This window comes from Notolabrus celidotus, chromosome 11, assembly GCF_009762535.1.
Source record: "Notolabrus celidotus isolate fNotCel1 chromosome 11, fNotCel1.pri, whole genome shotgun sequence".
In the NCBI taxonomy this organism is placed as follows: Eukaryota; Metazoa; Chordata; class Actinopteri; order Labriformes; family Labridae; genus Notolabrus; species Notolabrus celidotus.
In genome coordinates this window covers 17068550-17096000 of record NC_048282.1, presented here as the reverse complement: position 1 = coordinate 17096000, position 27451 = coordinate 17068550, and the positions used below count along the sequence as shown (strand labels likewise).

Here is a 27451-nt window from a genome sequence, read left to right as displayed (position 1 = left end):
AAATTAAAGGTAAAGAAAAAAGGAACAAACAAATAAAGTTTAGAAAAGTGAATGAAATGGACAAAGAAAGTCCTCATATACAGAAAATGTTGAATGTGTTAAGTCTGTGTTCTTGTGCATGAGGAAGTGAGTGAATAGCAAAATGATCAAAGGACTCAGCATGATTTAAGACCCTCATTGTTCTGCTCACATCCTTCCTCTCTGAATTTACAGCCTCTGCGGCTTGCGCTTGTTTTTGTTTTTGGCTATTCACACCTTAAGGCTTATAAAAAACTGCCTTTAAAAGGTCAAGTGTGGTAAACAGAACAAATACTTGACATGGAAGCATTTTCTACACACACACAAAGTCTAAGGACAGTATTTTCTTATGCACTTCGGTGCTCAACTTACACCAGCACTTAGTCTGGACCGGAGATGTCCTGTCCCTCAGTAAATCACTGGGTTTATCTTTTCTTCAAGGACAATCATAGCTTTTAAAGTCCTGGGGACTTTAATGATGTAATTGTACCAGACAAAAGTGAGCCCAGTACTTTAAAGGCCTCACATGTTGAGCTTGACATGTATGATTCAACTGTCCACTGTATGCAGGGGAACATGTGACGGCCTGACAAGGAGAGGAGGCGAGTAAAGATGGAAATACAAGCAAGACAAAATCCGGGTTCTCTTACCAGAAATATAATAAGATATATATTTTTTCGGACAGCTATTCAAATATGAGATATAAATTAGAAAAGGTGACATCTGATCCTGAATTAGACCTGTACATTGTCTTTTTGCATTTTTCTGACTCACGTGTGAATTAATTACAGATACGGTCTCTCGTTCCCGTACCTCCCATTGTCCTATTTGGAAAAAAGCCTGAAACTCTACCACCTTAACAAGCTAGTTTTGATGAAGTGTGATGCCAAAACACTCAACAGGCCAATTTAAACCATATGACTCCCACTGGTATGACTTTTCACCCAGTTTAGCTTCCATCAACCAGGAGAGTAAGTCACTAATGGTGGAAAGAAAATAGCCAATACTGTTAATAAGAATAGGTCAATACAACAGCAAACAATAAACCAATAATAAGAGTAACAACAAGATTCACAATATGAACAATGTGTTCTTTCTCATGGTTCACATGTTTTAGCTGAGTTAAGTGTTGGCGGATGTTTGTGCAACTCGTATCTCTCTTATTTCTCTTCCTCTGTGACACATTTGATATCTTTAAATTTCAGCTGTGAATTCTTTTGTTTTGTGGTTATCACCGCTCTTCACACTTAACATCCGCTTTTACCCCTTTAGTCTTTTGATATCTTTGTTACTCTCAATGTCTTGGGTAGGTATGTCACTGCAGCTTCTTTTTCTGCACTAGAGCTACATTGGTCTCAGGTTGAGCAGAATACAAATAAAAAATAACAAGTTTGATCATGCATTGGAAATCAAATTACTGCAATGGTGCAACTGCAGCAGTGAGAAAATTAAGCCAGCGGCAGAAAGAAGTGGTAAACTATTACTCTGGTAACCTACTACACAATTCATGCAAACTCAGCTAACAGGGGAAGCTCTGTACCAGCGTGGAAATGTCAAGGAATTAAAAATGTGGTAATGAGGTTGACCAAGATATTTAAATGCATGAAACCACGCTCATTTCTGTACTTCTGTATCAGGACACATAAAGTCTAAAGAGAGAATTAATAGATGTAAGTCTTAGTTTACCTTTTTTATTTTTTTACTAGAGAACAAATACTCTGTCCTGAAATGCCCTGCTCGCACAGACGGACATGTTTACACCTGGAAACTGACCAGTACAACCCTAGCCTGACTCATGTGAGCACTGGAGCATATTAGTCTTTGGCTGCTTGTTGTATATGAAAAGGCTTTCCTCTTCAAATTGACGTTGTGCGTTGATGAGAACGGCCTGAGTCATACACATTCATGTTTGAAACATGCACAAATCAGGGAGAAAGTCATTTCTTGCAAATTTCTCAGGAACATGAAACAGCAGGCCGAGATAAGCAAATCAGCAAACCAGCTTTCCCTCTGTGATGTCAGGGAAGGTATGTGCTTTGGTTTGGGAAAATATTCTACAATGACTGACAGCAGCATGCTACAAATAACCAGCCTTCTTTAATGCCACCTCCCATTCTGGTGCAGCTTTCTCATGCATTAGCAGAACGCCAGTGCCATTTCCTCTAACCATTTTCCAACCATGAACTTTTGAAAGTCTTGGCCCTGCTGGGTAACACTCAGAGATGAGAGGAAGTTGCCATACCTGTTCCAGAACTGTCTTTTCCATGTCCACCAAATTCTATACTCCAGTGAGCAAATTACACTATCAGTTGGTAGATTATGTGAGTTTTGTTTGTGTCCATCTGGTTCCAGTTTTTGTGCTCAGCTACGTTAACTAGCTGCTGCATGTAGCTTCCTCCAGAGTAAACAAACTTGGTAGTAGTAAAATCTTATAAAGTTTAGAAAGTATGTTTCCAAAAAAATCTTAAAACTTCTCCTTTAAAATCTACCAAAGATATATACTGGACTTGTGACCAAGTTATGATAAACACTATAACATTTTTGTGTGCCACTTCTCACTCTTCCATAAAGAATTTATAGGTTGTGCTGGTGTGGAGAGACAGGAAGGGTGGGAAGAATAAGGAGGTTTAACATGCAACAAATGTGTCCCTGCCAAGTATGGAACAGTTGACGTTGAAATGTTGTGGCATGTGCTGTTACCATTAGGCTGCAGTGGCTCCTGTGGGGCTGTCTTTCAAACAAACCATCAGTTCTGCTGTTTAAAATGTAATATGAGTCAATGATGGATTGCTTCTGCAACAACCCATCAAGTTTGCAGTTGTTAGTAAGTTGTTAATCATGTTGTTTTGGTCTAGATGCTCTGCAGCTAGTTTCCCAAGGTCAGAGTTAAAGTGACCAAGTAGAGTAGTCTGGAGGCGTCTAAGTACCAGCCAGTGGGATTCTACGCAGACTGGCAAATCAAAAGTTGCATTTGACTGGTCTGTGAAGCATTATCAAGCTTGTTATTACCAACTAAAGCCATTAGAAGAAATCTTGCCTCATAATCTTTTGACCAATGCTTGGTTTTGGAATTCATGAGCTGAGCAGTTTTCATTGTGTGAATGCTCCAAACAGGCATGCTTTCTGCTCTCACAAAGTGTGAGAGAAAGAAAAGTGCATATCTTTTATGGGGTTCAATTTGTGTTTGGCTATTTTGTTCCAAAGCAGCTGATTAAAGCTTACCTTTTTGCAAACACCCTCAAATGCAAGGTCAGCAGGTATCATAAATTAAATTTAAAAGAAATAACCGAAGTGGCTACTGTTTTGAATACTTTTGAGGTCACATTGATTGTGTGCATGCAGGCTGCTGGTTTCAATGAATAGTACCTTTTCCATTTCAGTTGGAGCCTTTCTCATAGAAGATATTTTATATGAAACAATTAGATAATGATGGCTGGATTCCATTGAGCTGAAGATCATTTCAGGATCATAGCCTAGTGTTTGCTGGTGCTGGTTCTCTGTGACACTGCTGAATATTAAAAGTACTTTAAGACTAAAGTCAAACTGTCAATCATCACGTTTCTGTCTCTTAATGGTAGGTGAAATGGAAAGTTACACAGTACACTGAGATAAAGAGTGTATTATTATGGGCCTTATCAGTATAAAATACAAGGAGATGTATAGGGCTGTTCCTTAGTGACCGAGTGTTTAAGGTCTTGTTGATAGCTACAGTGTAAACTAAAGTAATATAATATATTCCTCCATCCTTCTGTTAAACTCCTTCCAAATCTCGAATATTACGCTTCATGCAGATACATTTCACTAAGGGCGACCGGCCAGCAGATGGCGAAGTTGGATATAATACCGACAGTCTCAAGGTCACTGCAGCAGACGTCTATCGCTCTGTAGCTCTAGCATTACTGATCTGCCAGTGATGCTGCGCTCACTGCACTGCACTGCGCAGCTGCATCACATCCATGACATGTAACGCTGAGACGTCAGATGTTAAGGGGAAACCCACTACTCACTCATGCTGTGATTCATTATTCTCCTTATGAATGAGGCGAGCAGTTCATTATCAAACTGCAGATCCCTGTTCAAAACCAAGCATCGTTGCATTTGTATACTAAGAGGGAATTAAATAGAAATACACTTTTTGACTTTTATATTAATACATCGGTGACAATAAAGAGATAGTATGACACAAATATGCCGATTATTATATTTTAAAGTCTATTAACAGACCTTACGGATGAGCGCTAACTTGTTGATTGCTTACAAATTTGGTTTTCAATTTAATGCCGTTGTTTAAATGATTATGTTCAGTGCTAGGATTAAAGACTGTTTTGGGCGAATTTAAAATATAGCTACATGTGATGAAGGAAGGGGGGTTGTAATTTAAGAGGGAAGTTAAGATTAAAGATGGTGAGTCTTCGGACCACAAGGACAAGCTTCTGTATTTCAATCTGTGGTGTAAAACTGTGGAACAGACTCAATATGGAGCAATATACAGCAATGTCAGAACATAATCCAGTTCAGGAAGAGGTTCAAATAAGTCAGTTTCATGAGGTACAAGGAGGAAGACAAGTGTTGAGAATCATGAGGGGTTTGCTTTTGATTGTAGGTGTAAGTATAAAGATAGGAGATGAAGATTTGTTTTGTGGGTGACACCGTGGGAATGCACCCATAATGCAAGAAAACAGTGAATAAAGGGGTAGGATTAGATAAGTTTTAACTTCTTCCCACTCCTTTTCGCATATGTTAAGTAAAATGTTTCAGTGCTTGCTAATGGAACTGATTGATTTGTGGTTTTTGTATAACTATTTCTTCTTTTTTACTTGTATGTTTTTGTTTTCTATTTCACTTTTACATGTTCGAAATAAAGACATCAAATCCAATCAGATCAAGGCCCTGCCGGTATGCTGGTTGTGGATAGTGTCGTCCTAGTCAGTTTGGTCATAATGTAGGCACTTAAACGTCTCTTTTTGGAAATAACCACAATGATGCTTCTTGATTCTGCACATGTTGGTCATGACGACGTGCACCTAATGCTTCTTTATATTTATATGTATAAATTCGTGATGTGAATCAAAGTCAGTGCCGAAAAAAACGTGACTATGAGGGGCATGTGACCAACGACAAACCACTGCATCGGAAATCCCTGCCTGCCTCCCCGTACTGCACGTACTCACAATGCGTCACCTTTCCGCATTCTGCCCTTATTGTACATCTTCACTCGAAAAGAGAAACGAGTTTTCCCTGGTTTTCCTTAAACGTCCAAAAGTATTAGTAGCATATATATATATAAATAAACTGTGTTTTTCAATGGCTTTTACAAAGGTTATAAAAATCCGCATCCTCTTTCATTAACCCCTCACGACATGTGAAAGTCTGTCTGACTCCGGACGGTGAACGTGCTTCTCTCCTCGCACTACTCTGCCTCGTGAGTCCGTCCCAGCCAATGGCGTTGCTCCGTTAGCCGCCTCTTCCTGATTCCGTCCACTTATCATTGAGCCCGAAACGTCACGAGCGCCTTCTCTGCCTGCCCGCACGAGAGAGACAGCACCGTTCCTTGCACACAGTTAGGCGGAAAAGGTAACTTTGTCACCATTATTTCTTCCTTTTAAATGCAAAGCTTGAGCAGGGCGACAGCTGTTTAATTTTGATGCGCGTATTCTTATATAATTTGTGTTAATATAAATTATTTTTCTGTTTAATAAATGTGTACATTGTGTTCCACATCCTCGACGATAACCTCAAAGTATTGTCCTTGTGTTATATTAGAATCTTCCTGTGGGTGTCACCTGTTTTAAATACCTGTTAATTCATAACTTTGTGCCTCTGTGCCTCTTGTTGGATGGAGTAGTTTGTAGCCCACCGTCTATTTTTAAACCAGGCCGTCAGCTGGCGAGATGTCACTCCATTTAGGACTGCAGGGTGTGTGGGGAAAAGGGGCGTCATGTTGCAAGCCTGACATCCAACAGCCTTTCCCAGTTGTTAAAGAACCAATATAAGTGTCATTTTGTTGAAATGTATGGGCCTGCAGGATGTGATGCTGGTTAAGTCAGACTCAGACAATGAAGAAGCACCAGTTGCTTGCAGCAGACGTGGGGGGTGTGTCCACTGGTAGTAGGAAAATTACTGTAGGTTGTGTAGCTGAGATATGACCAGGTATAATGTGTCCTGTTTGTGATGATCAGTCATTATCTACTAAAATACCTCCAGGAAATCATCTCACTGTTAAACATCCACCATTAAGCATCCTTGGACTGTAGTACTGCAGTTTTTAAGTTATTATCTTGTTGAATTTGTATCAAACTAATTATTAACTCAATGATATTATATGCTGGCAGACCCAAAGTCGGCTGGCAGGGGGTAATGCCTACACATGTATCAGGTATCAATTGGTAATTATTTATTTATCTGTGGGTGCCATTTTGTGCTGCCAGCTAACCTCCAGCACTCAAGCTTCAAACGGTCCAAGCAGCAATGTATGTTTATTATCAACACACCCACACCCCCAACATATTTAGTACACAAACAAAAGTGATCCTTGTTGTTATTATTGCTGAAGTAGGTGAGTTTTGGCATATGGCTTAAAAATGGACTTAATCTATGTATGAAATATATTATCCCTGGAACCTATTTAGAAAAGGTTGAAAACTTTAAGTTTCAGTAACAATTTGTGCCTTCTATGGCCTCTTTTGGTTGCTCTGTTCAGCTCAAAAAGATATTTTTCTGTAGTATCACTGATTTATTCCATTAACAACTCTTATGTTGAAGCTGCCTCTACTTTTTCCTCTTCTAGAAGCCTAAAGTTGATAGTTTGACTTCAAATCAGGACAAGTGTGATGTTTGATCAACTTGAACAAGCTGTATAAAATAGTATTGGGGTTCATTATCCAGCCCCTATAAACTAAATATATCCATTCAGTCTAGTTTAGCGTCTATGTGTATTTTTGCGTGATTTTGCTTCCTCTCTCTTGCCATAGGATTTTCCATTCATTCTTCCGTTGTCCGCCTGCAGTTTGAGTGAACTAAAAGTCCACTCATGCATTCAGATTGTTAGTGAAGTGGGTTAGAACATAGATCCAGAGCAAGTTAGATAAAACAAATGAGAATCAATCATGCAGCCGGCGGTCATGGCCGCTTTGTCTGGCTCAAAACTCTGTGTGACCTCCACTTCTGGAATTCAGAGCGATAATGAAGGCTCCACGAGATAGACCACGACTCAGGCCTGAACTCATATCAGTTCAGTGTAACGTAGACAAAAGGGAATCCAACATGTGTTCTGCCAAGTCACCTATTGTAAGCTGGAGTGAGTTTTCACTCTTATCAAAGTTCTTTCCTTACCTCATTGTTTGGGTTTGGCAACCCTTTTGTAACACTGTTTTGTAATCTGAACATTCAGCACACTGAACGATCATGCGGAGTGTTTTTTTGCTGCATAAGCCACGCCCTTTCCAGGACCAATATCTACGGGGTCCTGGCCAGCCTGCATCACTTGGTCCAGGTCTTGTGCACAGTTAGTACTTGTTGTACATGATAAGAAAACTTAATAGATGCTCTTTTTCTTGCTCCATCTCAAAAGTAAAGTTATCAAGTAGACTACTTTTAAAAATCTGCCAGTCATTGAACATTGTTTTTTTTGCCTAGTCACTGTTCTCATTCAGAACTATTCTCCAGTAAGTACCAGTGCAGGGTGTTCGGCATCTGCTTGGCTTATAGAACAGCACTTTACTGACATCTCTTCCTGATTGTTTCATCCGCAGATCCAGAACCATGTCCATCCTGAAGATCCACGCTCGTGAGATTTTTGACTCCCGTGGCAACCCCACTGTGGAAGTTGACCTGTATACCAAGAAAGGTACTGTATGGCTATATTTGTAAATTCATCTAATCTACTGCAGTTTTTTAGGATTGCACGTTTATTGAGCCAGCCTATACAAATTGTTTAGTAGATAACATGAACATGTCTTTTGTTTAAAATGAACCTTCATGAGAGTGTTACTGTAAAGTGTTGCTGCAGGAACATCATATCAAAAGGTTTCCTCATTTTGTGTGTGTTGTCTCGTCAGTAAGCCAGTGAAAACGAGTGAAATCGGGGCTTAAGACTGTCAAGCCAGTGTGGCTGCCCTGCTCTGCTGCTAGCTCCATACTCAGAGTAGATCAGATCAGATGGTGGGTGTGTGAAAATAGCTCCTGTAATGTCACACTGACATACAGCACTCAGTTACTGTAATGGTTCCTGTTTGGGTCCACAGATACCTCATACAGCAAGTATTTCTAGCAAACCTTTGACTCGAATCTAAACCTCGATACTCCGTACAAGAAGAGCTGTCGGGTAAATGGAATCACAGCATTGTTACCTCACCTAGTTAACTGCTAGATTATATCAGATTATATCAGAATCAGAAATATTTCAGTAAATAGGCACTGGTGAGCATAACCATCAAAACTCTGTAATGTCTGACACGTCTGCTAAAAATTCAAATTGATTTATTCAATCAGCTAATGGCTCAACCCTGATTGAAGCTTTTAGGCAAGCTGCTCTGTGGTGCGAGCACAAACAAAGGACCAGCTCAACCCAATGAAATGTCCTGAGAATGTTAATGAAGCAGCCTGAATAACCACTGACATGGAAGAGAGTGAAACAGGCTTCACTGCCTCGTACACTGGCTGGACTTCTCTCTTCTGCAGCTCCTCTTTCAGCACTTTTAGATGGTTGCGTTCTGCTCCTGTTTACTGTAGACTGCACTTGTATTTGTCGGTGACACAATCGCTTCTTAAGTCAGCCAGGCCTGCAGTGGCATCATCGACAGCACAGACCAATGAGAGTGTGCTACAATCGGAGCACGTCTGTCATAGTGAGTGTAATATGTTATGTAACCAGATTGCCTTTCAGTCAGTGGCACACTATAAATCTTTCTCTTGGTGGAAGGATGTAGTTTCACTTACTGATGCTGCTTAATCCTGTGAACGAGGAGCACTAAATAACAATAATAATAATGATTGTATTTGTAAAATAAACCGGGCAGATCATAAAAACACACTTCAAGATAAAGAAATAAAACAGATTTTGAAAGACATACAATTCCCCATAAAGAACTCTAAAGGAATAAGATAATTTTAAAATACACTTCTTAAGACGGTTAAAATAAAATAAAGTCAAATAAAAGTCAGATAAAAATCTGGGAAGGCTCTGCGATAAAAGTACGTTTGAAGAAGGGATTTGAAAGAGCTCACTGACAGAACAGAAATGTGTTCAATTCTATGTACTGGTATGTTTGATAATGAATTATGTCTGTCTGAAAAACTATTAAGTACCATGTTTGAAGGGTTAACTGCTCTCTGTTGGATAAATGGGTTTTTTTTAATATGTAAGAGCACAACATCCTTTTCAATATCCTTATGGATGGGTGCAAGCATTCTTGAGCAGCAGCCACAATCTGTCTTCAAGCAGATGATTTGTTTGGTCTGGACTCACGGCCTAGTCAGCATCTGTCCTGAGCCCTAAATCCCCTCAGACTTACCCAAGTCCTGCCGCTCCACTGAGCACAATGAATAGATTTTTGGCTCATCCTAATTTTTTCATCCTCGGATTGTGCGACTCCATAATGGCCAGCCCCTTCTGCATGGGTGTGGCTTGGCATCCTTGCAAAGATACACTGCACATGCTCAGTTGGCAACCTGTCTTCCCCTGTTACATCACAGCCATCTGCAACACAGCCATGATTACATGCAACACACATGCGTGATTTCTCTCTCTGTACAGAAAGTGTACAGTACATGAAACCCCCTTGGCTTTTTATTGAATATTTCTCTTTTACTATCGAGCAGTGCCTAGAGTATTCTTTGCACTTTCCACACTTGTGTCTACAGTTTCTCAGTTACATACATTAAACAGTTCTCACACAATTTAAGGTTGTTCATAAAATAGTTGTAATGAGGGCTTATCTGCTGCCTTCTTCCTGGACATGACACAGCACTTTTGAAAATGACATTTGCAAACTGTCCTCTCTGTCTCCAAGGTCTTTTCAGAGCTGCAGTGCCCAGCGGTGCCTCCACTGGCATCTATGAGGCTCTTGAGCTCCGTGACAATGACAAAACACGCTACATGGGCAAAGGTACAGCATTTGAATTGATTCCTCCTTTGAACTCCCTCTCTTTTATTGCTTTCTTTTATGTTATTTCAACACTTCTATACATACTGTAGTCTGCCTTCTTCTCTCCATCTTCATTTCCAATTTCTCCATCTTTCTTCCTCTTGTTAGGGGTGAAAAGAGCAGTTAAATATATTAATGATTTCTTGGCCCCTGCATTGTGTAACCAGGTAAATAAAGTGTGATATAACAGGATTTTAGAGATTGATGTGCACTGCAGCATGCAGAATGGGTTTGCCTTTGAAAACTAACCTCTGCAGGCTCTAACAGATGTTCACAGATCTAAAATAAAAAGGAATAAATATTTACCATTTCACTTTTAACACATCCTGGAAGTTTAGATAAGGTGCTCTGTGTTCATCTGTCTCACCTGCTCTGCATGGTTTTCCTCTGTCTGCATCAGTCATGGTCTGCTTGTCCCTTGCAGGTGTCTCAAAAGCTGTAAATCATATCAATACAACAATTGCACCTGCACTGGTTAACAAGGTAGGACCGTTTATTGTTTGCCCAATATTACAGAAATCAATTCATCAGTTCATTGAATAGATAGTTTACATACTTTGCAAATCAAATGGAAAATTAGTAGACCAAATTTTATTATTTTTTCAACGGCACTGTCTCCCAATGACTAACTGTCATTTAAGAACAAATGGTAAGACATAACATAAAACTTACATGATGAGTTTGTGGTTTCTTACTGAACTTTAGCGCACATAAAATAATTAATCAGGAATACCTATTATGAGATGTTGTGATAACAGACACTAATGGAGTGTGCTCTTCCTAACTACTAAATTATTTTAACCCTTGGTAATCATTTTCATCAGAACTTACAGGTTAAATTGTCTTGTTTTGATCATTCAGGATGTGAATGTGCTGGACCAGGCTAAGGTGGACAAGCTGATGCTCGACATGGATGGCACAGAAAACAAGTGTAAGATGCTTCATGTACTGAAACTGCTCAGTCCCTTTTGGTATCAAAATTAGGGATGTACATTTTTAGTATTTTCCGTGATCGATTTTTGAAAATGTTAACAATCAATTATCGATTAATCAATTTAAAAACTATATTCTTACGTCAAAAACAATGCAAAATACGTTTTTTCCACCTAAATCATATTTTCCACAGCAACAAAATGCATGTAACTGACGGTATTGAATACGGGTACATGTTTATCACTGATTATCATCGATCAGGCTCATAAAAATATTCTCTGCAGACATAGTCTTATAATGTTAAGGCTCGTAATACTAACAGAAAAGTACTTCAGACTCACAGAGTCCAGTTTTCTACCTACTCGTTCTTATTCAGAAAAATAAACGTGTATTCGGTCAGGTTTCAGCCGGGAGTGCAACTGGGTCATAATCAGTCCAGCTGCAGAAAAGCCCAGACGGCTCTGATGTTGCTGGTCGGCAAACATGGGGTACTAACAATTCCCAACAGTCTGTTGGCTTTGCATCTAAAGGTGGGAAATGTTCTGTTTAAAGTTATCAACCTTTGTTGGCAGCAGTTGCATATTGATCCTCTTTAAAAAGCGGAGACCTGACGCACAGCCTCAGCCACCAGCTGAGCTTCTCTGTGTGCAACACCTTTAACAGCTGATTCACTTCGAAACATGCTTTAAACTTAAAACACCTCCCTGATTGATGAGTGTAGTATGAGACCACATGATGTTCGTTCCACGTGACGGAAAATTGAAAACAAAAATGCGTGTTTCGAGTAATGTCTTAACAATCAATTAATCAATAATCGATTAATTGCGTACATCCCTAATCAAAATCATTGCAAAGATTTGTGAGCTTAGCATGTAGTAGGTTCAAAATGTAGCTTTATTAGCATACAGTGTTGTATGGCTAGTGTAAGTACAGTGAACAGAACTTTTTATGATAGTACTTTTGATGATCTCCACATTAATGTGATGAGTTCACTTCTTTCAGCTAACACTTTGACAATGCATTGCCTCACATTTTATATATAAGAAGAAATTTGCAGTGGGGCTCAACCACTTTGCACAGTTGGTTCATATTACTGAGTATCTCTTTCAAAGTGATAGAGTTAATGAGGGGGTGAATGAACAGACATTGATAAAACTTGGACCTGTAACATGTAAAGTAACTACTTTACAAAATGATTTAATGAACCCATACATCAATAGACACACACATTGTGTTATTGCAACGGAGAGAAGCATATCGTTTCAAAGTCATGCATTATTGATTTTTAATTAGCCATGAAGAGATTGAGTAAAGGCTTTAGATATCCGCAGACAAGCATATTTCTTTATGATGTCTTGGAAGAATGAATGTTAATATGTTAATTTCATACATGTAAATAAAAAATTAAAAAGTGATCTCTTCCCTCCCTCAGCTAAGTTTGGTGCTAATGCTATCCTGGGCGTCTCCCTGGCTGTGTGCAAGGCTGGTGCTGCAGAGAAGGGCGTTCCTCTCTACCGTCACATCGCTGATCTGGCTGGCAACCCTGAAGTCATCCTCCCTGTCCCTGTGAGCATGATGACATATAGACTCTTTACTCCAATAATCCTCACAGACATGTACCATTAATGTTTGATCCAAAGACTCATTCTTTTCTGCTGTAATTCAATCAGGCTGAAAACTGACACTCTAAGCTTTCCTTCAGGCTTTCAACGTCATCAACGGCGGCTCCCATGCAGGCAACAAGCTGGCCATGCAGGAGTTCATGATCCTGCCAGTGGGAGCCAGCAGCTTCAAGGAGGCCATGCGTATTGGCGCAGAGGTCTACCACAACCTGAAGAATGTCATTAAGGAGAAGTATGGCAAGGATGCCACCAATGTAGGAGATGAGGGAGGCTTCGCTCCCAACATCCTTGAGAACAAGGAAGGTGAGAGGGAACATGGTATCATAACACAACCATGAAAACTGTCTGCAGGCCTTTGAACTGGGAAACATGAATACATGACTTGTTATTTATCTAAATATATTATATATATATTTAGTACACTGTTAAGTGGTTAGTTTTTATTTAGGATCACAGGACAGTGTTGCTGTGTGTCTTGAAAGCAATACATACTCATACCTTCCAGGGAAGTGCTTCACTTATCATGTCCCTCTTGGACTGACACAGAGTTTCTAAATTAAGGTCTCAAGTGCACTAACTGCCCGCCTCTGACTCCAGTGTCAGGTCGGTGTGCTGATATGACAAATGCCCTGGTGGTGTAAAAGTCTTCTGCAGAGACTTATTTATTCCAAGTGAATGTTTAATTGAATAAACACATTTTGACTGAAGTATGTTTCGTTTGTCTCAGCTCTGGAGCTGCTGAAGAATGCCATCGCCAAAGCCGGCTACACTGATAAGATTGTTATTGGCATGGATGTGGCTGCCTCTGAGTTCTACAAGGCTGGCAAGTATGACCTGGACTTCAAATCTCCTGATGACCCCAGCCGCTACATCTCACCTGACAAGCTGGCTGACCTCTACAGGGGCTTTGTTAAAGATTACCCCGGTGAGTGTTTTTTATTATTTATTTATTTTTACATATACCCTGTTGATTCTAGCTCAAAACTCTGTGCTCAGTGACCCTGAACATGCAAAGTTTACAAGATTATATAGGGATGAATTAAGCATGTCTTGGCAATGCAAAGCAGAAAGGACAGATGGAATTAACAGCACCAGAGTCCTTTCCAGGTATGTAATCTCACAAAAATCGCAAGCAGATTAAATTGTTAAAATGAGAGTAAAATGTTATAACAAACCACAGAGCATCACTGTCAACATTCAGAAGACAATTCTGCTGCCCCCAAGTGGCCAAAAAATTTCATTACAGTGGATATAAGGTTTCTGTAGCTAATAACATAAAAGTTAACTATTGGCTTCTTAACTATGCTGTTTTAGATTGTCAACATATAACATTTCTGTCTCCTTCATCTCTTGTCCTTATATCCTCACAGTGGTGTCCATCGAGGATCCCTTTGACCAGGATGACTGGGAAGCTTGGGCCAAATTTACAGCCAGCACCAGTATCCAGGTTGTTGGCGACGACCTCACAGTGACCAACCCCAAACGCATCGCCAAGGGTGTGGCAGAAAAGTCCTGCAACTGCCTGCTGCTTAAAGTCAACCAGATTGGCTCCGTCACAGAGTCCCTGGATGCGTGAGTGTTCCCCGGCAGAGCATTATGAACATAATCCTGAAGGTTAGATCAAATGAGTGTAAAACACGTGTTTTTTTCTTTTAGCTGCAAGATGGCACAAAGCAATGGCTGGGGTGTGATGGTCAGCCATCGCTCTGGAGAGACAGAGGACACCTTTATTGCTGACCTGGTGGTTGGTCTCTGCACTGGACAGGTAAAACTTGACCTCACAAGGACCTTCATTCATTCATTTGCATGTTTGATAAGCTGATGAATAAAGTGTTTGGTGTAGCTTTGGTATTACAGATTGGATTTTTATATGTCATTGCATTCCTTTTCAGATCAAGACAGGTGCACCTTGCCGATCTGAGCGTTTGGCCAAGTACAACCAGCTGCTCAGGTGAGTCCAGCCCGAAAACAAACTATATGCACTTTTAATAGCTAAATAAAACATTTTAAACAAACTTTTTCCAACACTTATGTTTACTATTTGCTCTATAGATTCATGATATAATAGACTCTCTTCAGGTATACACCTGTCAGTTTTAACACAGACTTCATCCCTCTATTCCAGGATTGAAGAGGAGCTCGGTGACAAGGCCCGCTTTGCTGGCCAGAACTTCAGGCACCCCATCTGAGCTGGTCCTCCTTCTTGGGCCTCTGTGTGTTCATTGCTCATAAAAAATATCCCCACATATAAATGCCACGCTAGATCGCCTGCCCTGTCCGGAGAGAAGATCAAGAGAGAATCGAAGAAATCCAAGGTCCAAGTCTGTGGTCTGTGGCGTGGAGGAGCTACAGTACATGATAGTGAAACCACAGTTCAGCTCACCCTCAAACTCTGCTTTCGCTCTTCAATAGTGTTGGTCCTTCTGTTTGTGTCTGTGTAACTGTGTGGGAGGTTTTTGTTTAGCTTCTTGTGAGTTGTAGTGACTTCTTGAGTATTTGAGCTACTGTAACTTTAGTACGGCTCTGTCTTGAGCAGAGGTAACAGTACTGTATGTGCAATGTGTCGCATATGACAAGGTCTTGTATTGCTGTAAGCGTTGGCAGGAATATGAAATAAACAATATAGTTTGAAATATTTTGTGATTTCTTTGTATTCACATGTTCAGGTGCTCAATAAAACCATTGGTGTTTTCTCATCTAGTCTTTTAAATATATAAACTGCCTTTAAATTGCAAAACTTAAATATTGACATTATGAACAGGCACACAAGGAGAGAATTTAACAAATCTACCTGATTATAATCACAAATTATGGAGAGTTGACATCTCTCTTCCAGATTTAGTGAGAGTACTTTCAATAAAAGGCTCTGCTTCTGTGTGTGTGAAGGGTGTGATGTAAACTGAGAGTCACTGAGAGGTGGAAACACGACCCCAGAGCTCTTAAACGCCATTTTTGTCTGCCCTTTGGGTAAAAGGATCCGGGGGCTGTATGCAAGCTCTTTTTTGTATGGAGCCCTGCCAAGGTAAATGAGGGTCTATACACCGGTGGCATGGTACTGAGGGGGGATTGCCAGCTGGGTCTGTGCCATGCCAATTTACTTTGTGTGAGGCCTGTCTGAATCTGCCTCCATTGTTAAGCCATCACCAAGGAGATGTATAACAAATCACGGGTACAAAGAAACTATCACGCATACATTACAGGTTTATGAACATCCTGTGGCTATAAGGTGCATCAGACTTCATTTACATACTTTTCATTTACTAACAGCAATGTACGTGCAGAAAGTGTAAAGCTAGAAGAAAGTAAACCAGGGAAAGTAAATTGATACATAAGCTTCCTTATGAGTAAAATACAGGTCTTGTTTCAGGAACACAGGATGCTGAATTCTTTCCTTTGAGCCTTGCACCATCTAGTGGTCCAGTCTATGCAGTACACTTTCCTGACATGTTCCTTTAATTACAAATTTGAAGCTCAACCAGTGACACAGAAATGTAATTTATTTGATTTGTTGAACTTTTGAGCATCTCAGTCAGATTTTATGTAGATAACACCATGAAAGACAAAAACAAGAAAGTGATTAAGTGAGTCTACATCTTTAGGGTTTGCAGGTTAAAGCTATGGTGAGGAACTTTCTGTTGGCATCATATACTGTACATGTATGAAAACGTCACACACACACACACACACACACACACACACACACACACAGACACACACACACACACACACACACACACACACACACAATACATGGAAGAGAGAGGAAACAAATGACAATTTTAACTTGTATTTTAAGTAGGCTATTCAGTTCTACAAGTAACTCCTGTTCCACAAGAGCTATTCCGTATTCAGTTGCATTCTACTGTCATTTTATACTTTTACAGCTTTGTTCTGTTGTTATTCAGCTGCTTAATTTCTTGTTCTAATCTTGCTGACATTTTGTGGTTTATTTCATATTCTGTGATACAGTTCTGTTCTATTCTGCAATCATTTTTTATTTGATGTCCTGTTTTTATCTTCAGGTCTGTTAATCACTTACAAGCTGCATTGCAATATTACAAAGATCCATCCTATTTGTTGCTGCAGTTTGTTCAAGACTCCTTTAATGTAGGTTATTATCCAGCTTTCTTACTGATCTTCTGGTTGTGTAAGAAGCTTGATTCTGATTGGTCAAAACCCCTTGACAACCCCTTGACAGTGGATATTAACATTCACTAACATGAGCAACACCAGAGTCAAACTGATTGCATGCATTCATGTCATAACAATCCACTGAAAAGAGTTCGGTCACATTTAACAGGCAGATAAGAATCCATCACCATGGAATGCTTACTGACATGGAATCACTGGGATTATTTTTTTTTAACTGTAAACATAAATCATTTTAAATCAATAATATAATATTTTAATCCATGTTTTTGACAACGTGTTTGTATTTTCAGTTAGTAGCTGGGTAATAAGCAGGATAATGTATGGTTAGCAGGTTGTTATGGGAAAAAGAATCCCTTTGGGTCACTGTCTCGTCTCACCCTGTTGGAATTTTTTTTCCCATAACAACCTGCTAACCATACATCACCCTTACTTATCCTATTCAATTCAATTGGATTTTAATGCAGTGATTTTCTCCTTTGCAACAGCCCAAACCTTCTTCATACTGAGTGCTTTATTCTGAAATGTCAGGTGTTTAAGATATTTTCCTTTCTTTACTCAGTCAGGTGTTGGTGTGTAAATGATTCACCACAAAGTAATCCTTTTCCATTGAATTCAGTTCTATTATATAATAAAAAAAAGACAATGGTCATCTGATTTATGCTGATGACATAGTCATCCAGTCCCCCTACAGTGATGGCCTACAGCATCTGCTCAGAATATGCTCTAGCTATGGTGTGCAGCATGACATCAAGTTCAACAGCAAAAAGAGTGTTATAATGATTGTGAAATCCAAGGATGATCAGAAGCAAAACGTTCCTTCTTTCTGTATCTCTGATCAAGTGCTTAGTGTAGTGGACAAAGTCAGAAATGACTTATGTGATGATGATGATCTGCAGCGACAGTGCTGTAAACTTTATGCACAGGCTAATATGCTGGCACGTAAATTTCCAATGTGCACCGATAATGTTAAAACAGAGCGTTTTAGAGCTTCCTCTTTATACTGCCATTTGTGGTGCAGTAGAGCTAAATTGAAAAAGGCTCAGGTAGCTTATAATGTTGCATATCAAGTTTTCCTTAAACTACCAAGATGGACCAGTGCAAGTTTTATGTTTGTATAAAAAAATGTCCCTATGTTTCATGCTGTACTAAGAAATTTGATGTATACATTTATGTGTCGCTTAGCTGATTCAGAAAATGACATTTTAAGGGAGCTGACTCAGCCCACATTAAGTGACACAATGTACTTTTCTTTCTTTTGGAAACATTGGAACAAATGCCCTTTTGCCCTCTAGTCCCATGTACAGACCCGGTGCTTGACTTGTGACTTGTAGCATGTATATATGATGGATGTGTTGTAGATGTTAAATGTTGGATGGTTGTTGTATGGTAAGATATAAATGAATTGCCCTTCGTGGGATCAATTAAGTTGTCTGAATCTAAATCTGAATGAATGTGTAAACTGTTGTCATATGATCTTTTTATTTCTTACTGAACATGTATTTTACTTATTTTTACCCTTTGATATTACTCTTGTGCTGATATGGACCTATGGGTCTAAAATAAAATATATCTAATGGTGGGTTTCTTTTTTCCTACTGTCCTTCTAAATTCTAGTTACCCTTTTCCAAGTTTGTCTTTTAATAAACAATGTGTTTATTGTAAAACAAATCAATACTGCTGTTCATTTAAACGTCCCAGAAAAATCCTCCTCTATTCTATTACATTCTTCTGGGCTCATTGTCAGTCCCAAATATAGCTTTGGCAGTTTCACAGGTTTTACAAGAATGAAAATAGACTAAGTGTTTCCGCAGAATAGACACCCTCCTGTAGACATTGACACTGCCTCTCTTTGTGTGTGTGGATGTTCCCACTTTTGGCCAGTGGGTGACGATATTTTACCGGTTGAACTTTGAGAACCCCCCAACTGTTCTCACCCCAAGATGAAGAAGGATGCTGTCATGCTGAGTTGCCCCTCACACACACTAGTCTGAGCATTCCGGCAACGATTACTCCCTCTTTATTCTCAATCATTTATGACAGCATTATATCAAACGTGCTCGGCTCCGTTGTAGATACCTGAGAGAAGATTTACAGGTGGCACTGCAGCTGTTGTGCTACTCTGTGTAGTGGCGACACTTGGCTAATTGCCCCTGCTGCTGCTGCTGCTGCTGGTGCTATTGTTTGTTGTTGCAGCCTCTCATCAAACAAATCACTGATGTTGTAGATCAAGCCCTTTAAGGTAAGTGCTGTGAGCTTCTACCAGTATTTGCCTTTGACGTTCATTAAAAAAACAAGAAAGAAATGACACACACGAAGGAACAGTATGTTAACGTTTCTGTTAACCCTTGCTTGCTAGCATGTTGGCTAATTTGCCTATTAGCATCAGCTAGCTAGTTAGCTAATAGACTTGTTTGCCTTCACTGTTGCTGGTAACTAGCACTGATTGGGAATGCCAGCTAGGAGAAGGGGGGGATGTAATGTCTGGATACTAACTGCTCGTTGACACCGGTTACCACATAACCTTTGCAACACACTCTACAACATTACATTGTATAAGATGCTCTGTTGTTTTAATGTGTATGTAACCTTGCAGTAACTCAAAGCAGGCGTTTTCCCTTCTGAATCAGCCGGTGTAGTAGCTGTATTCCAGGGAGTAGTCGTAGCCCATTCAGCTATTGTCATTAGCTCATGGAGACGTTGCTAGCTGACGATGCTAACTTGCTGTCTTTGTCTGCTTTGACTTTTTCTTCATTTATTGTTAATTTAGTGTCCAGTTTGAGTGTTTATACGAGTATGGCGTGAGCCGGTTTGAAACAAAGGTGACACTCATGTTGGCTTTTTGGGAACAAAGCTGTGAGGCTAGTACAATCTTCATAGCAACAAAAAATGTCAACAAAAAGAATCACTAGATTTGACATCCACACTTCAACTCTGGCAGCTTGTAGGTAGTGTAGAATATTTAAATGAATGGATTTAGCTTTATAAAGTCCAGTGACAGTATTAAATGCAGTATTTCTTCTTATATCAGTGATGTAGAGTTTGTATCTGTTATTAGGTGTAAGTTATAAGCATAATCTGTAAATTTGAAATTGTAAACAAATACACAATCCCTGACTTTTTGTGGCTGTCCTTTTATTGAGATTTCAAAGATGGTTGCTGTACATTTCAGTCTTTATATTGTACAAAGGTAGAACCATTTAAAGCTAGTATACTCATTACTGAGTGCCTCTGACTCACTCCTGACTGATTCACTTTCTTGTGCCTCACAGGCTTCACAGCCCTTAACAATTGTGGACACCATAACTAATAAAACTGCACTGTGGTCAATGATCAAAGCAGTGCCAAACACTTGTTTTGTTCTATACATGCCAAGCTATTTTCGGCCCATTACAGAATGTAATTCAATGTTGACAACAAAATATTTGCTTGTCAAGGTGCCATAATATTCCGCTGCGTTTGAGGAAATCTTTAATGAACTATCTGATATCCTGCCAGTATTGCATTGTAAAACATAGATAGACTCACCACTACAGTTTGTTTAATGACTGTAAACAAGCCAATGTGGAGAGAGGCTTTGGTACTTTGCAGTCGCCAGCACTGTGTAACTATCTGTTCAGTTATTGTCTCCTGTCCAGACATGACTCTAAAGGGAGAGGCCACTGAAAAAACACAGGGCTCATAAACACATCATTACATATGTCTGTAATGTCTTTTACACACTATGGTTTTGTAAGGCAAGGCAAGACAACTTTATTTGTATAGCGCATTTCATACACGAGGGCAACTCGATGTGCTTTACATTAAAGAATTAAAAGCATTGGAAACATTCAGACAAGCATAAAAGAGCACAATTAAAATGACAAATAATTAAACATAGAAAAGAAAAGGATAATTAGACATATATTAAAAGTAAATTTAAATTTTGCATTTAAAGTGTGTTAAAATAAGCTAAGATAGGAAGGCAGTGGCAAATAAAAAAGTCTTAATCTTTGATTTAAAAGGGGTGAGAGTTGGAGCGGACCTGCAGCTTTCAGGGAGTGTGTTCCAGATATGTGGTGCATAATGACTAAACGCTGCTTCACCATGTTTCGTTCTGACTCTCGGGACTGAAAGCAGACCAGTACCTGATGACCTCAGAGGTCGAGATGGTTCATAAAGTAATAGCTGATCAGCAAAGTATTTTGGGGCCTAAACCATTCAGTGCTTTATAAACCATCAGCAGGATTTTAAAGTCTACTCTCTGACAGACAGGAAGCCAGTGTAGAGATCTAAGAACTGGAGTGATGTGGTCTACTTTTTTGGTCTTTGTTAGGACTTGGCAGCAGCATTCTGTATGAGCTGCAGTTGTCTGATGGACTTTTTAGGGAGTCCTGTAAAGACACCGTTACAGTAGTCTAGTCTGCTAAAGATAAATGCATGGACAGAGATAGATAGCCCCATCACAGCAACATTGTTTTTAAATAGTGACTTTGTTAAAACAATTTTAAGCTTAACTAAAAGTAGTTTTTCCTTGAATTAGCTTTCACGTGACATGTTCTGTGCTATGGGATTAAAGCTCCTGTGGTGAGGTTTTAGTTATTTATGAAACACGCTAGAATGAATAGTGATACCTCTTAATGACCGATCAAAGCAAACAAGACCATCAGAGAAAATATTGCTTATTTATTTAGAGTCATCTTTAATGCTCCTATATGCTGTTAAGAGGTAGGTGTCAGGCCATGTGATTTATAGCACTCAGGGGAAACAGCCTTTTCATCCCACTCTTTCCCACAGCAAATGTTCCCAACTAGTGATAGATGCAACTGTGAAAAAGGTGTTTACCCAAAAAGCCTTACCTCCACATGAACAGGACAAGATCAGCAATGAGATAAGATGAACTACTCTTCCCACAGGGGGCACTCATGTCAACAGAAAGTTACTCACAGGAGACATAATCTCTGCCTTCATCATAGACCTTTTTACACTTCTTTTTTTTTTTTTAGCTCCACACATTTCCAAACACCACACATAATGTTTAAGTGGCTTTTCCTCCAGCCGACTGCTTAGACGTTGTGACTTAAATTTTCTTTAAACTACCACTTAGGCTGTAAACATGCCAGGTTGGGTTGTAAAGGTCTGCCATTACAGGCTATACGTTAATTACTGCTTAAGCATGGCTATGACAGAAATCACCTCAATGTCTGCCTTTTGTTTTTTTGTAGAAAGAAACATTTTTATTATCAGGCAGGATGCTTATTCAGAGTTGTGACATTTATGTTTTTTTTCATGTTATTCCTTATTTCTTTTGTATGAATCTGCCAAATCTGTATCAATCCACATTATCTGGTTAGTTCAGGGGTCATAAGAGGTCAGATTGTTTTATAGCATATCAATTTGAATGGGATCTCAAAAGCAGCAGTGGGTAAAATTACTTTGAGTCACATATCCAATGACACACCCCGTCCATCCAATGTTAACCTAGCTGAGTGGCTGCAGCAGCCTCAGCAAAGTGATGATAAGAGAAGTGTAATAACCCTGCTATTTTCCTTTTAACTACGTGTGCGTGTTTGAGTACTGGCAGCTCCCTGTGAGTTATGTGTCGTACATGTAAGGCCAGACTCCTTAAAAAAATTCTTTTAAAAAATCCCCTTTTCTCTGCAACCCTGACAACTCTTTGTCGGAGGATTTGTCAATACACATGCTCAGGAATTCAGTGTTTGCATGCTGCGCTCGAATGGCATCTTGCTGTTTCTCACCTCGATGCCGTCACTACGTCTTTGCTTCACCATGAATTGTCTTGAAAGATGATTCCCCATTATAATGCCTGGCTCTTGTCTCCCAGCTGCTTACTATTGTGGCATTGTGTTGCAGTATGCTGTAACTTGTCATCACTGGGGCTAGCCTGTATTTTTAAAAGAGGCAGTTTACTCTCAGCACGGCTATTGTGTTTCAGATAAGGGTGATTAGGCTGATTTATTGCTTTGTTCAAGACTCCTCTCAGATTTGAAACCCAGTTTATGACGAGGTAAGCAGTGACAGGTTTTGCGTGGACCTCAAACTTCAAATTGACCTCCTAGTGTATTACCATGTGTCTTCTTTACTGTATGACATTGCATAATACATGCAAAGTTGATGAAGTGGACAGAAGGAGAGCAAGTGGATGAACTGATGTAGCTTTTTTCCTTCACATTGCATGATAGCATCTTGACTGCAAGATATCTAGCTGTTACATAGAAAATTAATGCTCCGAACAAAGGAGCAATGTTCGCTCAAAGACCTCTTGATGGGCCATTCAAGTGCTGTATATTCATTAAAAATAACAATCTGTCAGCACTTACTGACAGCACGCACAACAAGCCAAGCTCTCTTTATTGTTCTCCGAAGATGTTTTTCAGTTCCTGTGCCAAGAGCCGGGTAATTGGCTGTAGCAAAGCCTTGCATGTGTTGTTTTAAGATATTGGACTGACACGCACAGGGCACACACACTGGCAGAAACGAGGCAAGCACGCTCATCACCCCCCCTCCTCTTCCTCCTCCTTCTCCTCCTCCTCCTCATGGCTTATCCCAGCAAGTCAGAGGAGGCATGATTCTGGATGTGTTTTGTGTTCTTTGACAGCTTCCCTTCACCTCTCATAAGAGGAGATCCAAGCATGCTGCATCATATCTCATCTTTGTTTGATTCAGGACTGGCTGTGCTGCTCCACAATTGTGCCGAGGAGATAGCATCGGCAAACGCAACCTGTGTTAACAATTGTGAGCTGTCGTGCTACATACTGCTGCTGGTATTTGATGTTACTGGATGTGATTGAATCTAAGGTTTTTTTTTGTGTGTGTGTGCATAGCCATGATGAATTCTGTCTCACTGTGTCATGCTCATGCTGGCTGTGTCTTATTGGGCTGGTCTGGTGTGTGGACTCACCTCTCATCTAATCAGGAGCGTTGTGTTTTAGAAGGTCAGAGTGTAGAACACTTAAAAACGGATCTCAGTACTTACTGTGTTGGATTCTTATTTGTGGCTTTGGGGCAGTCGAAATGCAAAGTGTTGCAACTCACCGCATGTCAGTGTCTCTTTTGTGATTTGTGTACATGACGGCTTGAACACAATGGAGTGTGTGGAAACTGGAAAAAGAGGCTTGGCTTGACATTTTGTAGGAGTTGTAGAGCAAACCGCGAACAAAGTGCAACGACTACACAAAGTAGATGTCATGATGATGGTGACCCCATAGCTTATCTATCTTTTAAACGTTGTTAGATTACCACTACAGCTCACTGATAAATACAGCATCATCATCTGCATACTGGTGTGTGTTTTAACTATTTATTAGTCAGTTTGTATGCTTACTAAAGAATGTTCAAAAATAACAGTCAGCCATTTGCCACCACAGAAAAAGCGGAAAATGAAATGGTGTAGGATCAGCTGGCTGGCCCCTGAAGAGAGGGAGAGAAAGGAGGAGAGAGGAGGAGGAGGAGGAGGAGTAGTAGTAGTATGCTGTGTGTGTGTGTGTGTGTGTGTGTGTGTGTGTGTGTGCGTGTGCGTGTGTCAGTGCTGATTAGGTAAGAGATTGCCTCATGTAATGACACGGCATGGCGCTAGTGGTGCAGAAACACAAACAATGCATACCAGTGTTTTACTGCGTGCACCCCCCGCAGCTGCTTGCCTCAAGATGTTTATATAGACATATACGCTCTCCCCAGAATATTTCAACCTCTTCAGATAGTGTGTACTTTTTTTTTCTTTTTTTTTTTTTCTCAATGACACACATTTACTCCATCCGGACGCCAATAGCCTGTTTCTCTTTGCGCTTTTTTTTCCTCTATTGTGGCACAATCGAAAAATGGAGGTGATTAAAGGAAAAGAGCACAATAGAGACTGTGCAGTTTTCTATCAGCGCTCATTGTTGCTATTGACAGCAGCCATTTTTCAGTGCTGAGATGTATGTTATTAAATTGGCTGCATAGCCTCTCAAACCCACAGAGTGTCTCCTGAAGCTTAAGGGGAAAGGTTGTGTTATTGTAACACAGTTTAGGTTTCCAGAGGTGTAATGGACCTTTTATACGCAGCAATGCTAACTCAGTTTCATTCAATAATGCACCAGTTTCCTATATGCTCTGTTGTGCTTTGTCTTAGGGCAGATACACACTTCCAATGCGAGGCACAGCTGACTTGATTGACAGTCGGGAACACTATAGCTGTTGGCGAGGAGGCTCAAACTCCTCCTGTTTATGTCACACTAGCTCGACAGCAGCAATATGGCTGCCGCCGCCGCCTGGCCTCAAAACAGCGCTTCAGAAACAGACAGGTGACGTCACGGATACTTCGTCCAGATTTTATACAGTCTATGGATCAAAGCCAGCAAAGGCCCGATTGTCCGATGTTTGCAAACGACATCTTGTCGGATTGTCCTGTGGTGTGGGTAGGGATGGGTACCTTTCACAAAAATAAAATCTCAAATTTGTTTAATTTAACATGAAATGAACAGAAACAGGATTATATAGGTGATTAGATATATTAGCTGACACGTGCTTGTGGCGTCTTATTGCTTTTTCGTGAGTTTATCAATGAACACTGCCGTCTCTTTATAATAACAGGACACACAACTTACTTGTTGGGCATTCATGCACACAGGAACGGTTATAAACATGGCAGGTAGTCGGAGCGAGAGAGACCGTCTCAACCATAGATTGTATAAAATAAACTCAATCCTCCTGAAGTTCTGCCTCGCGGTGAGTGCACGTGCCCATCAGCTGCAGGCTCCGTTGGCTCCGTGGCGCGCTCCCGTGCAGATGCAGAGAGCAGGGAGCAGGGAGCAGAGACGTCCACCCGATCAGTCTCAATCTTTATTACAGGGCGAAAGTATGGAAAATCACCTCCTCTTCCAGTGAGTATTGTCACGTGTACTGGAGCAAAAGCCAATGAAAACGCGAGCAGACTCAGCTGACTGACGGTAGAGGAAGTAAAAACAAACAAACATGGCGCCGGTGAAAACTCACCGCTGTTGCGCATACAATTCACGCTGTAATGCATACAGCCAACATTCCTGCCGTCTCTATGACTTTTTCCATAATCGTTTTTCATTTTTGGTTGTATATTCAGAAAGTAAGAGGCTGAAAACCATAGACTAAAGAGTAGACCCCGCATTGGCTGCTTGGGCGCAAGTCATACGGCCGCCATCTTGGTCCGGTCATCCTATCCATGATCCTACCTCTAAATGTAAACTGAAGCAGCGGAGACTTCAAGATGCCAGAGCACTGTGCGGCAAAATACCAATCATACATCACATATATCACATATCAGAATATTCTATTACTGTTAAGCCCACTATGAGTATTAAAACACACCAAACTATGTGTCCTGTATCATACCTACATGTATGACGTTTGCAAAAAAAAACCCTGCATGAAAACTAGTTTTGGGGGGCGCTGGTGGCCTAGCGGTTTAAGCGCCCCACGTACAGAGGCTACAGTCCTCATCGCAGAGGTCGCCGGTTTGATTGCCGGCCGGTCGACCATATCCTGCATGTCTTCCCCTGCTCTCTACTCCCCACATTTCCTGTCTCTCTTCAGCTGTCCTATAGAATAAAGGCAAAAAGGGCAAAAATATAACTTAAAAAATCAGTTTAGTATTCAGTGAGATATGATTGATTAAATGCTCTGACACTGAATAGCACCTCCCAAACAGATTACACAGAGTGGAGCAGGTGACCAGACCAAGATGATGGCCCCACAGCTCGTCAGCGGCAATAGGTAGTAGCGGTCGATGCGGCGTCTACTCTTTATTATGTCTATGCCGAACACGATCATCATTGCCTCTTCCTGTTCCTCCGCCATCTTTGTTTTCATCGGAGTCACGTTTTACTACGCGAGATTTGGAATATTGAGCGTGAAGAGCCTGATACTCTGCTAAAGAACGAAGAATCAGAAGAGAGAGATCTTGTGCAATCTGTCTTTTGTTATCAAGTATGTGGTCTCTACATGTGAAGGTTTGAAGAATCCTGTAATGTGTGCCAGGCATTAGATCAAATGTAAAGTAAGTGTAAAGATCTGCTGTGTTTTTATTACAAAGCCACCTTGATTAGCAAGTCAAAGGAAAACAGTCGATTTCATCGACTGATTTATAGAAAGGTGTGTCAATAGCCACCGTCTTTCCTCCACACTAACATATGTCTTTGTCATTACTTTAAGTGGCTTTGAATTCTTGTTGTGTTTTCTCTGTTGCTTGTGCAGGACATTGATTTTCAACACAGCAGATGAGACAAATCATTAATACATCTTTAAACAACGCACTGGTTGTGCTCTGTGGCCGCCGTGACTGATCCAGTTATTGCTCCGATGCTGTGACCGTGCACATGAGGCTCAGTTTGCTTGCAGAGCCGCACAGCCAAGACCTGTGACTGATGTTTTAATGGAGACAGCCCACAAAGCCAGTGACGTGCTCCGGGTTCATGCAACCATAAGGAGATGACCCCAGTGACATTGTGGCAACTGTGCGCACTCCTCTGTCCGCGAGGTGCCTCTGGTAAACTGCGTCCTTGCTCGCCCTTGCAGGTGAGGCGCACCTATTGAGCCCCACTGAGCCTCCAGTTTAGGTGCAGGGGGAGTTAG

The 27451-nt window shown here is 40.5% G+C and overlaps 2 protein-coding genes across 2 annotated transcripts in view; both read left to right on the top strand.

Annotated features, from left to right (window-relative positions):
- The first annotated feature begins 5464 nt into the window (after window positions 1-5464).
- Window positions 5465-15354, top strand: eno1a (enolase 1a, (alpha)). Its single transcript, XM_034695942.1, has 12 exons — window positions 5465-5592; window positions 7770-7864; window positions 10029-10124; window positions 10588-10646; window positions 11025-11094; window positions 12529-12662; window positions 12799-13021; window positions 13446-13643; window positions 14089-14290; window positions 14375-14483; window positions 14611-14669; window positions 14844-15354. The coding sequence occupies exons 2-12, from the start codon at window positions 7780-7782 to the stop codon at window positions 14905-14907; spliced, it is 1299 nt and encodes a 432-aa protein (XP_034551833.1). The 5' UTR covers window positions 5465-5592; window positions 7770-7779; the 3' UTR covers window positions 14908-15354.
- Window positions 15355-18792: 3438 nt separating this feature from the next.
- The window catches only part of rerea (arginine-glutamic acid dipeptide (RE) repeats a), a 146838-nt gene continuing 138179 nt past the window's right edge, over window positions 18793-27451 (top strand). The window contains exon 1 of the mRNA XM_034695164.1: window positions 18793-19109. The gene's annotated coding sequence lies outside the window, so the exon portion shown is untranslated. The remainder of the gene's footprint in view (window positions 19110-27451) is intronic.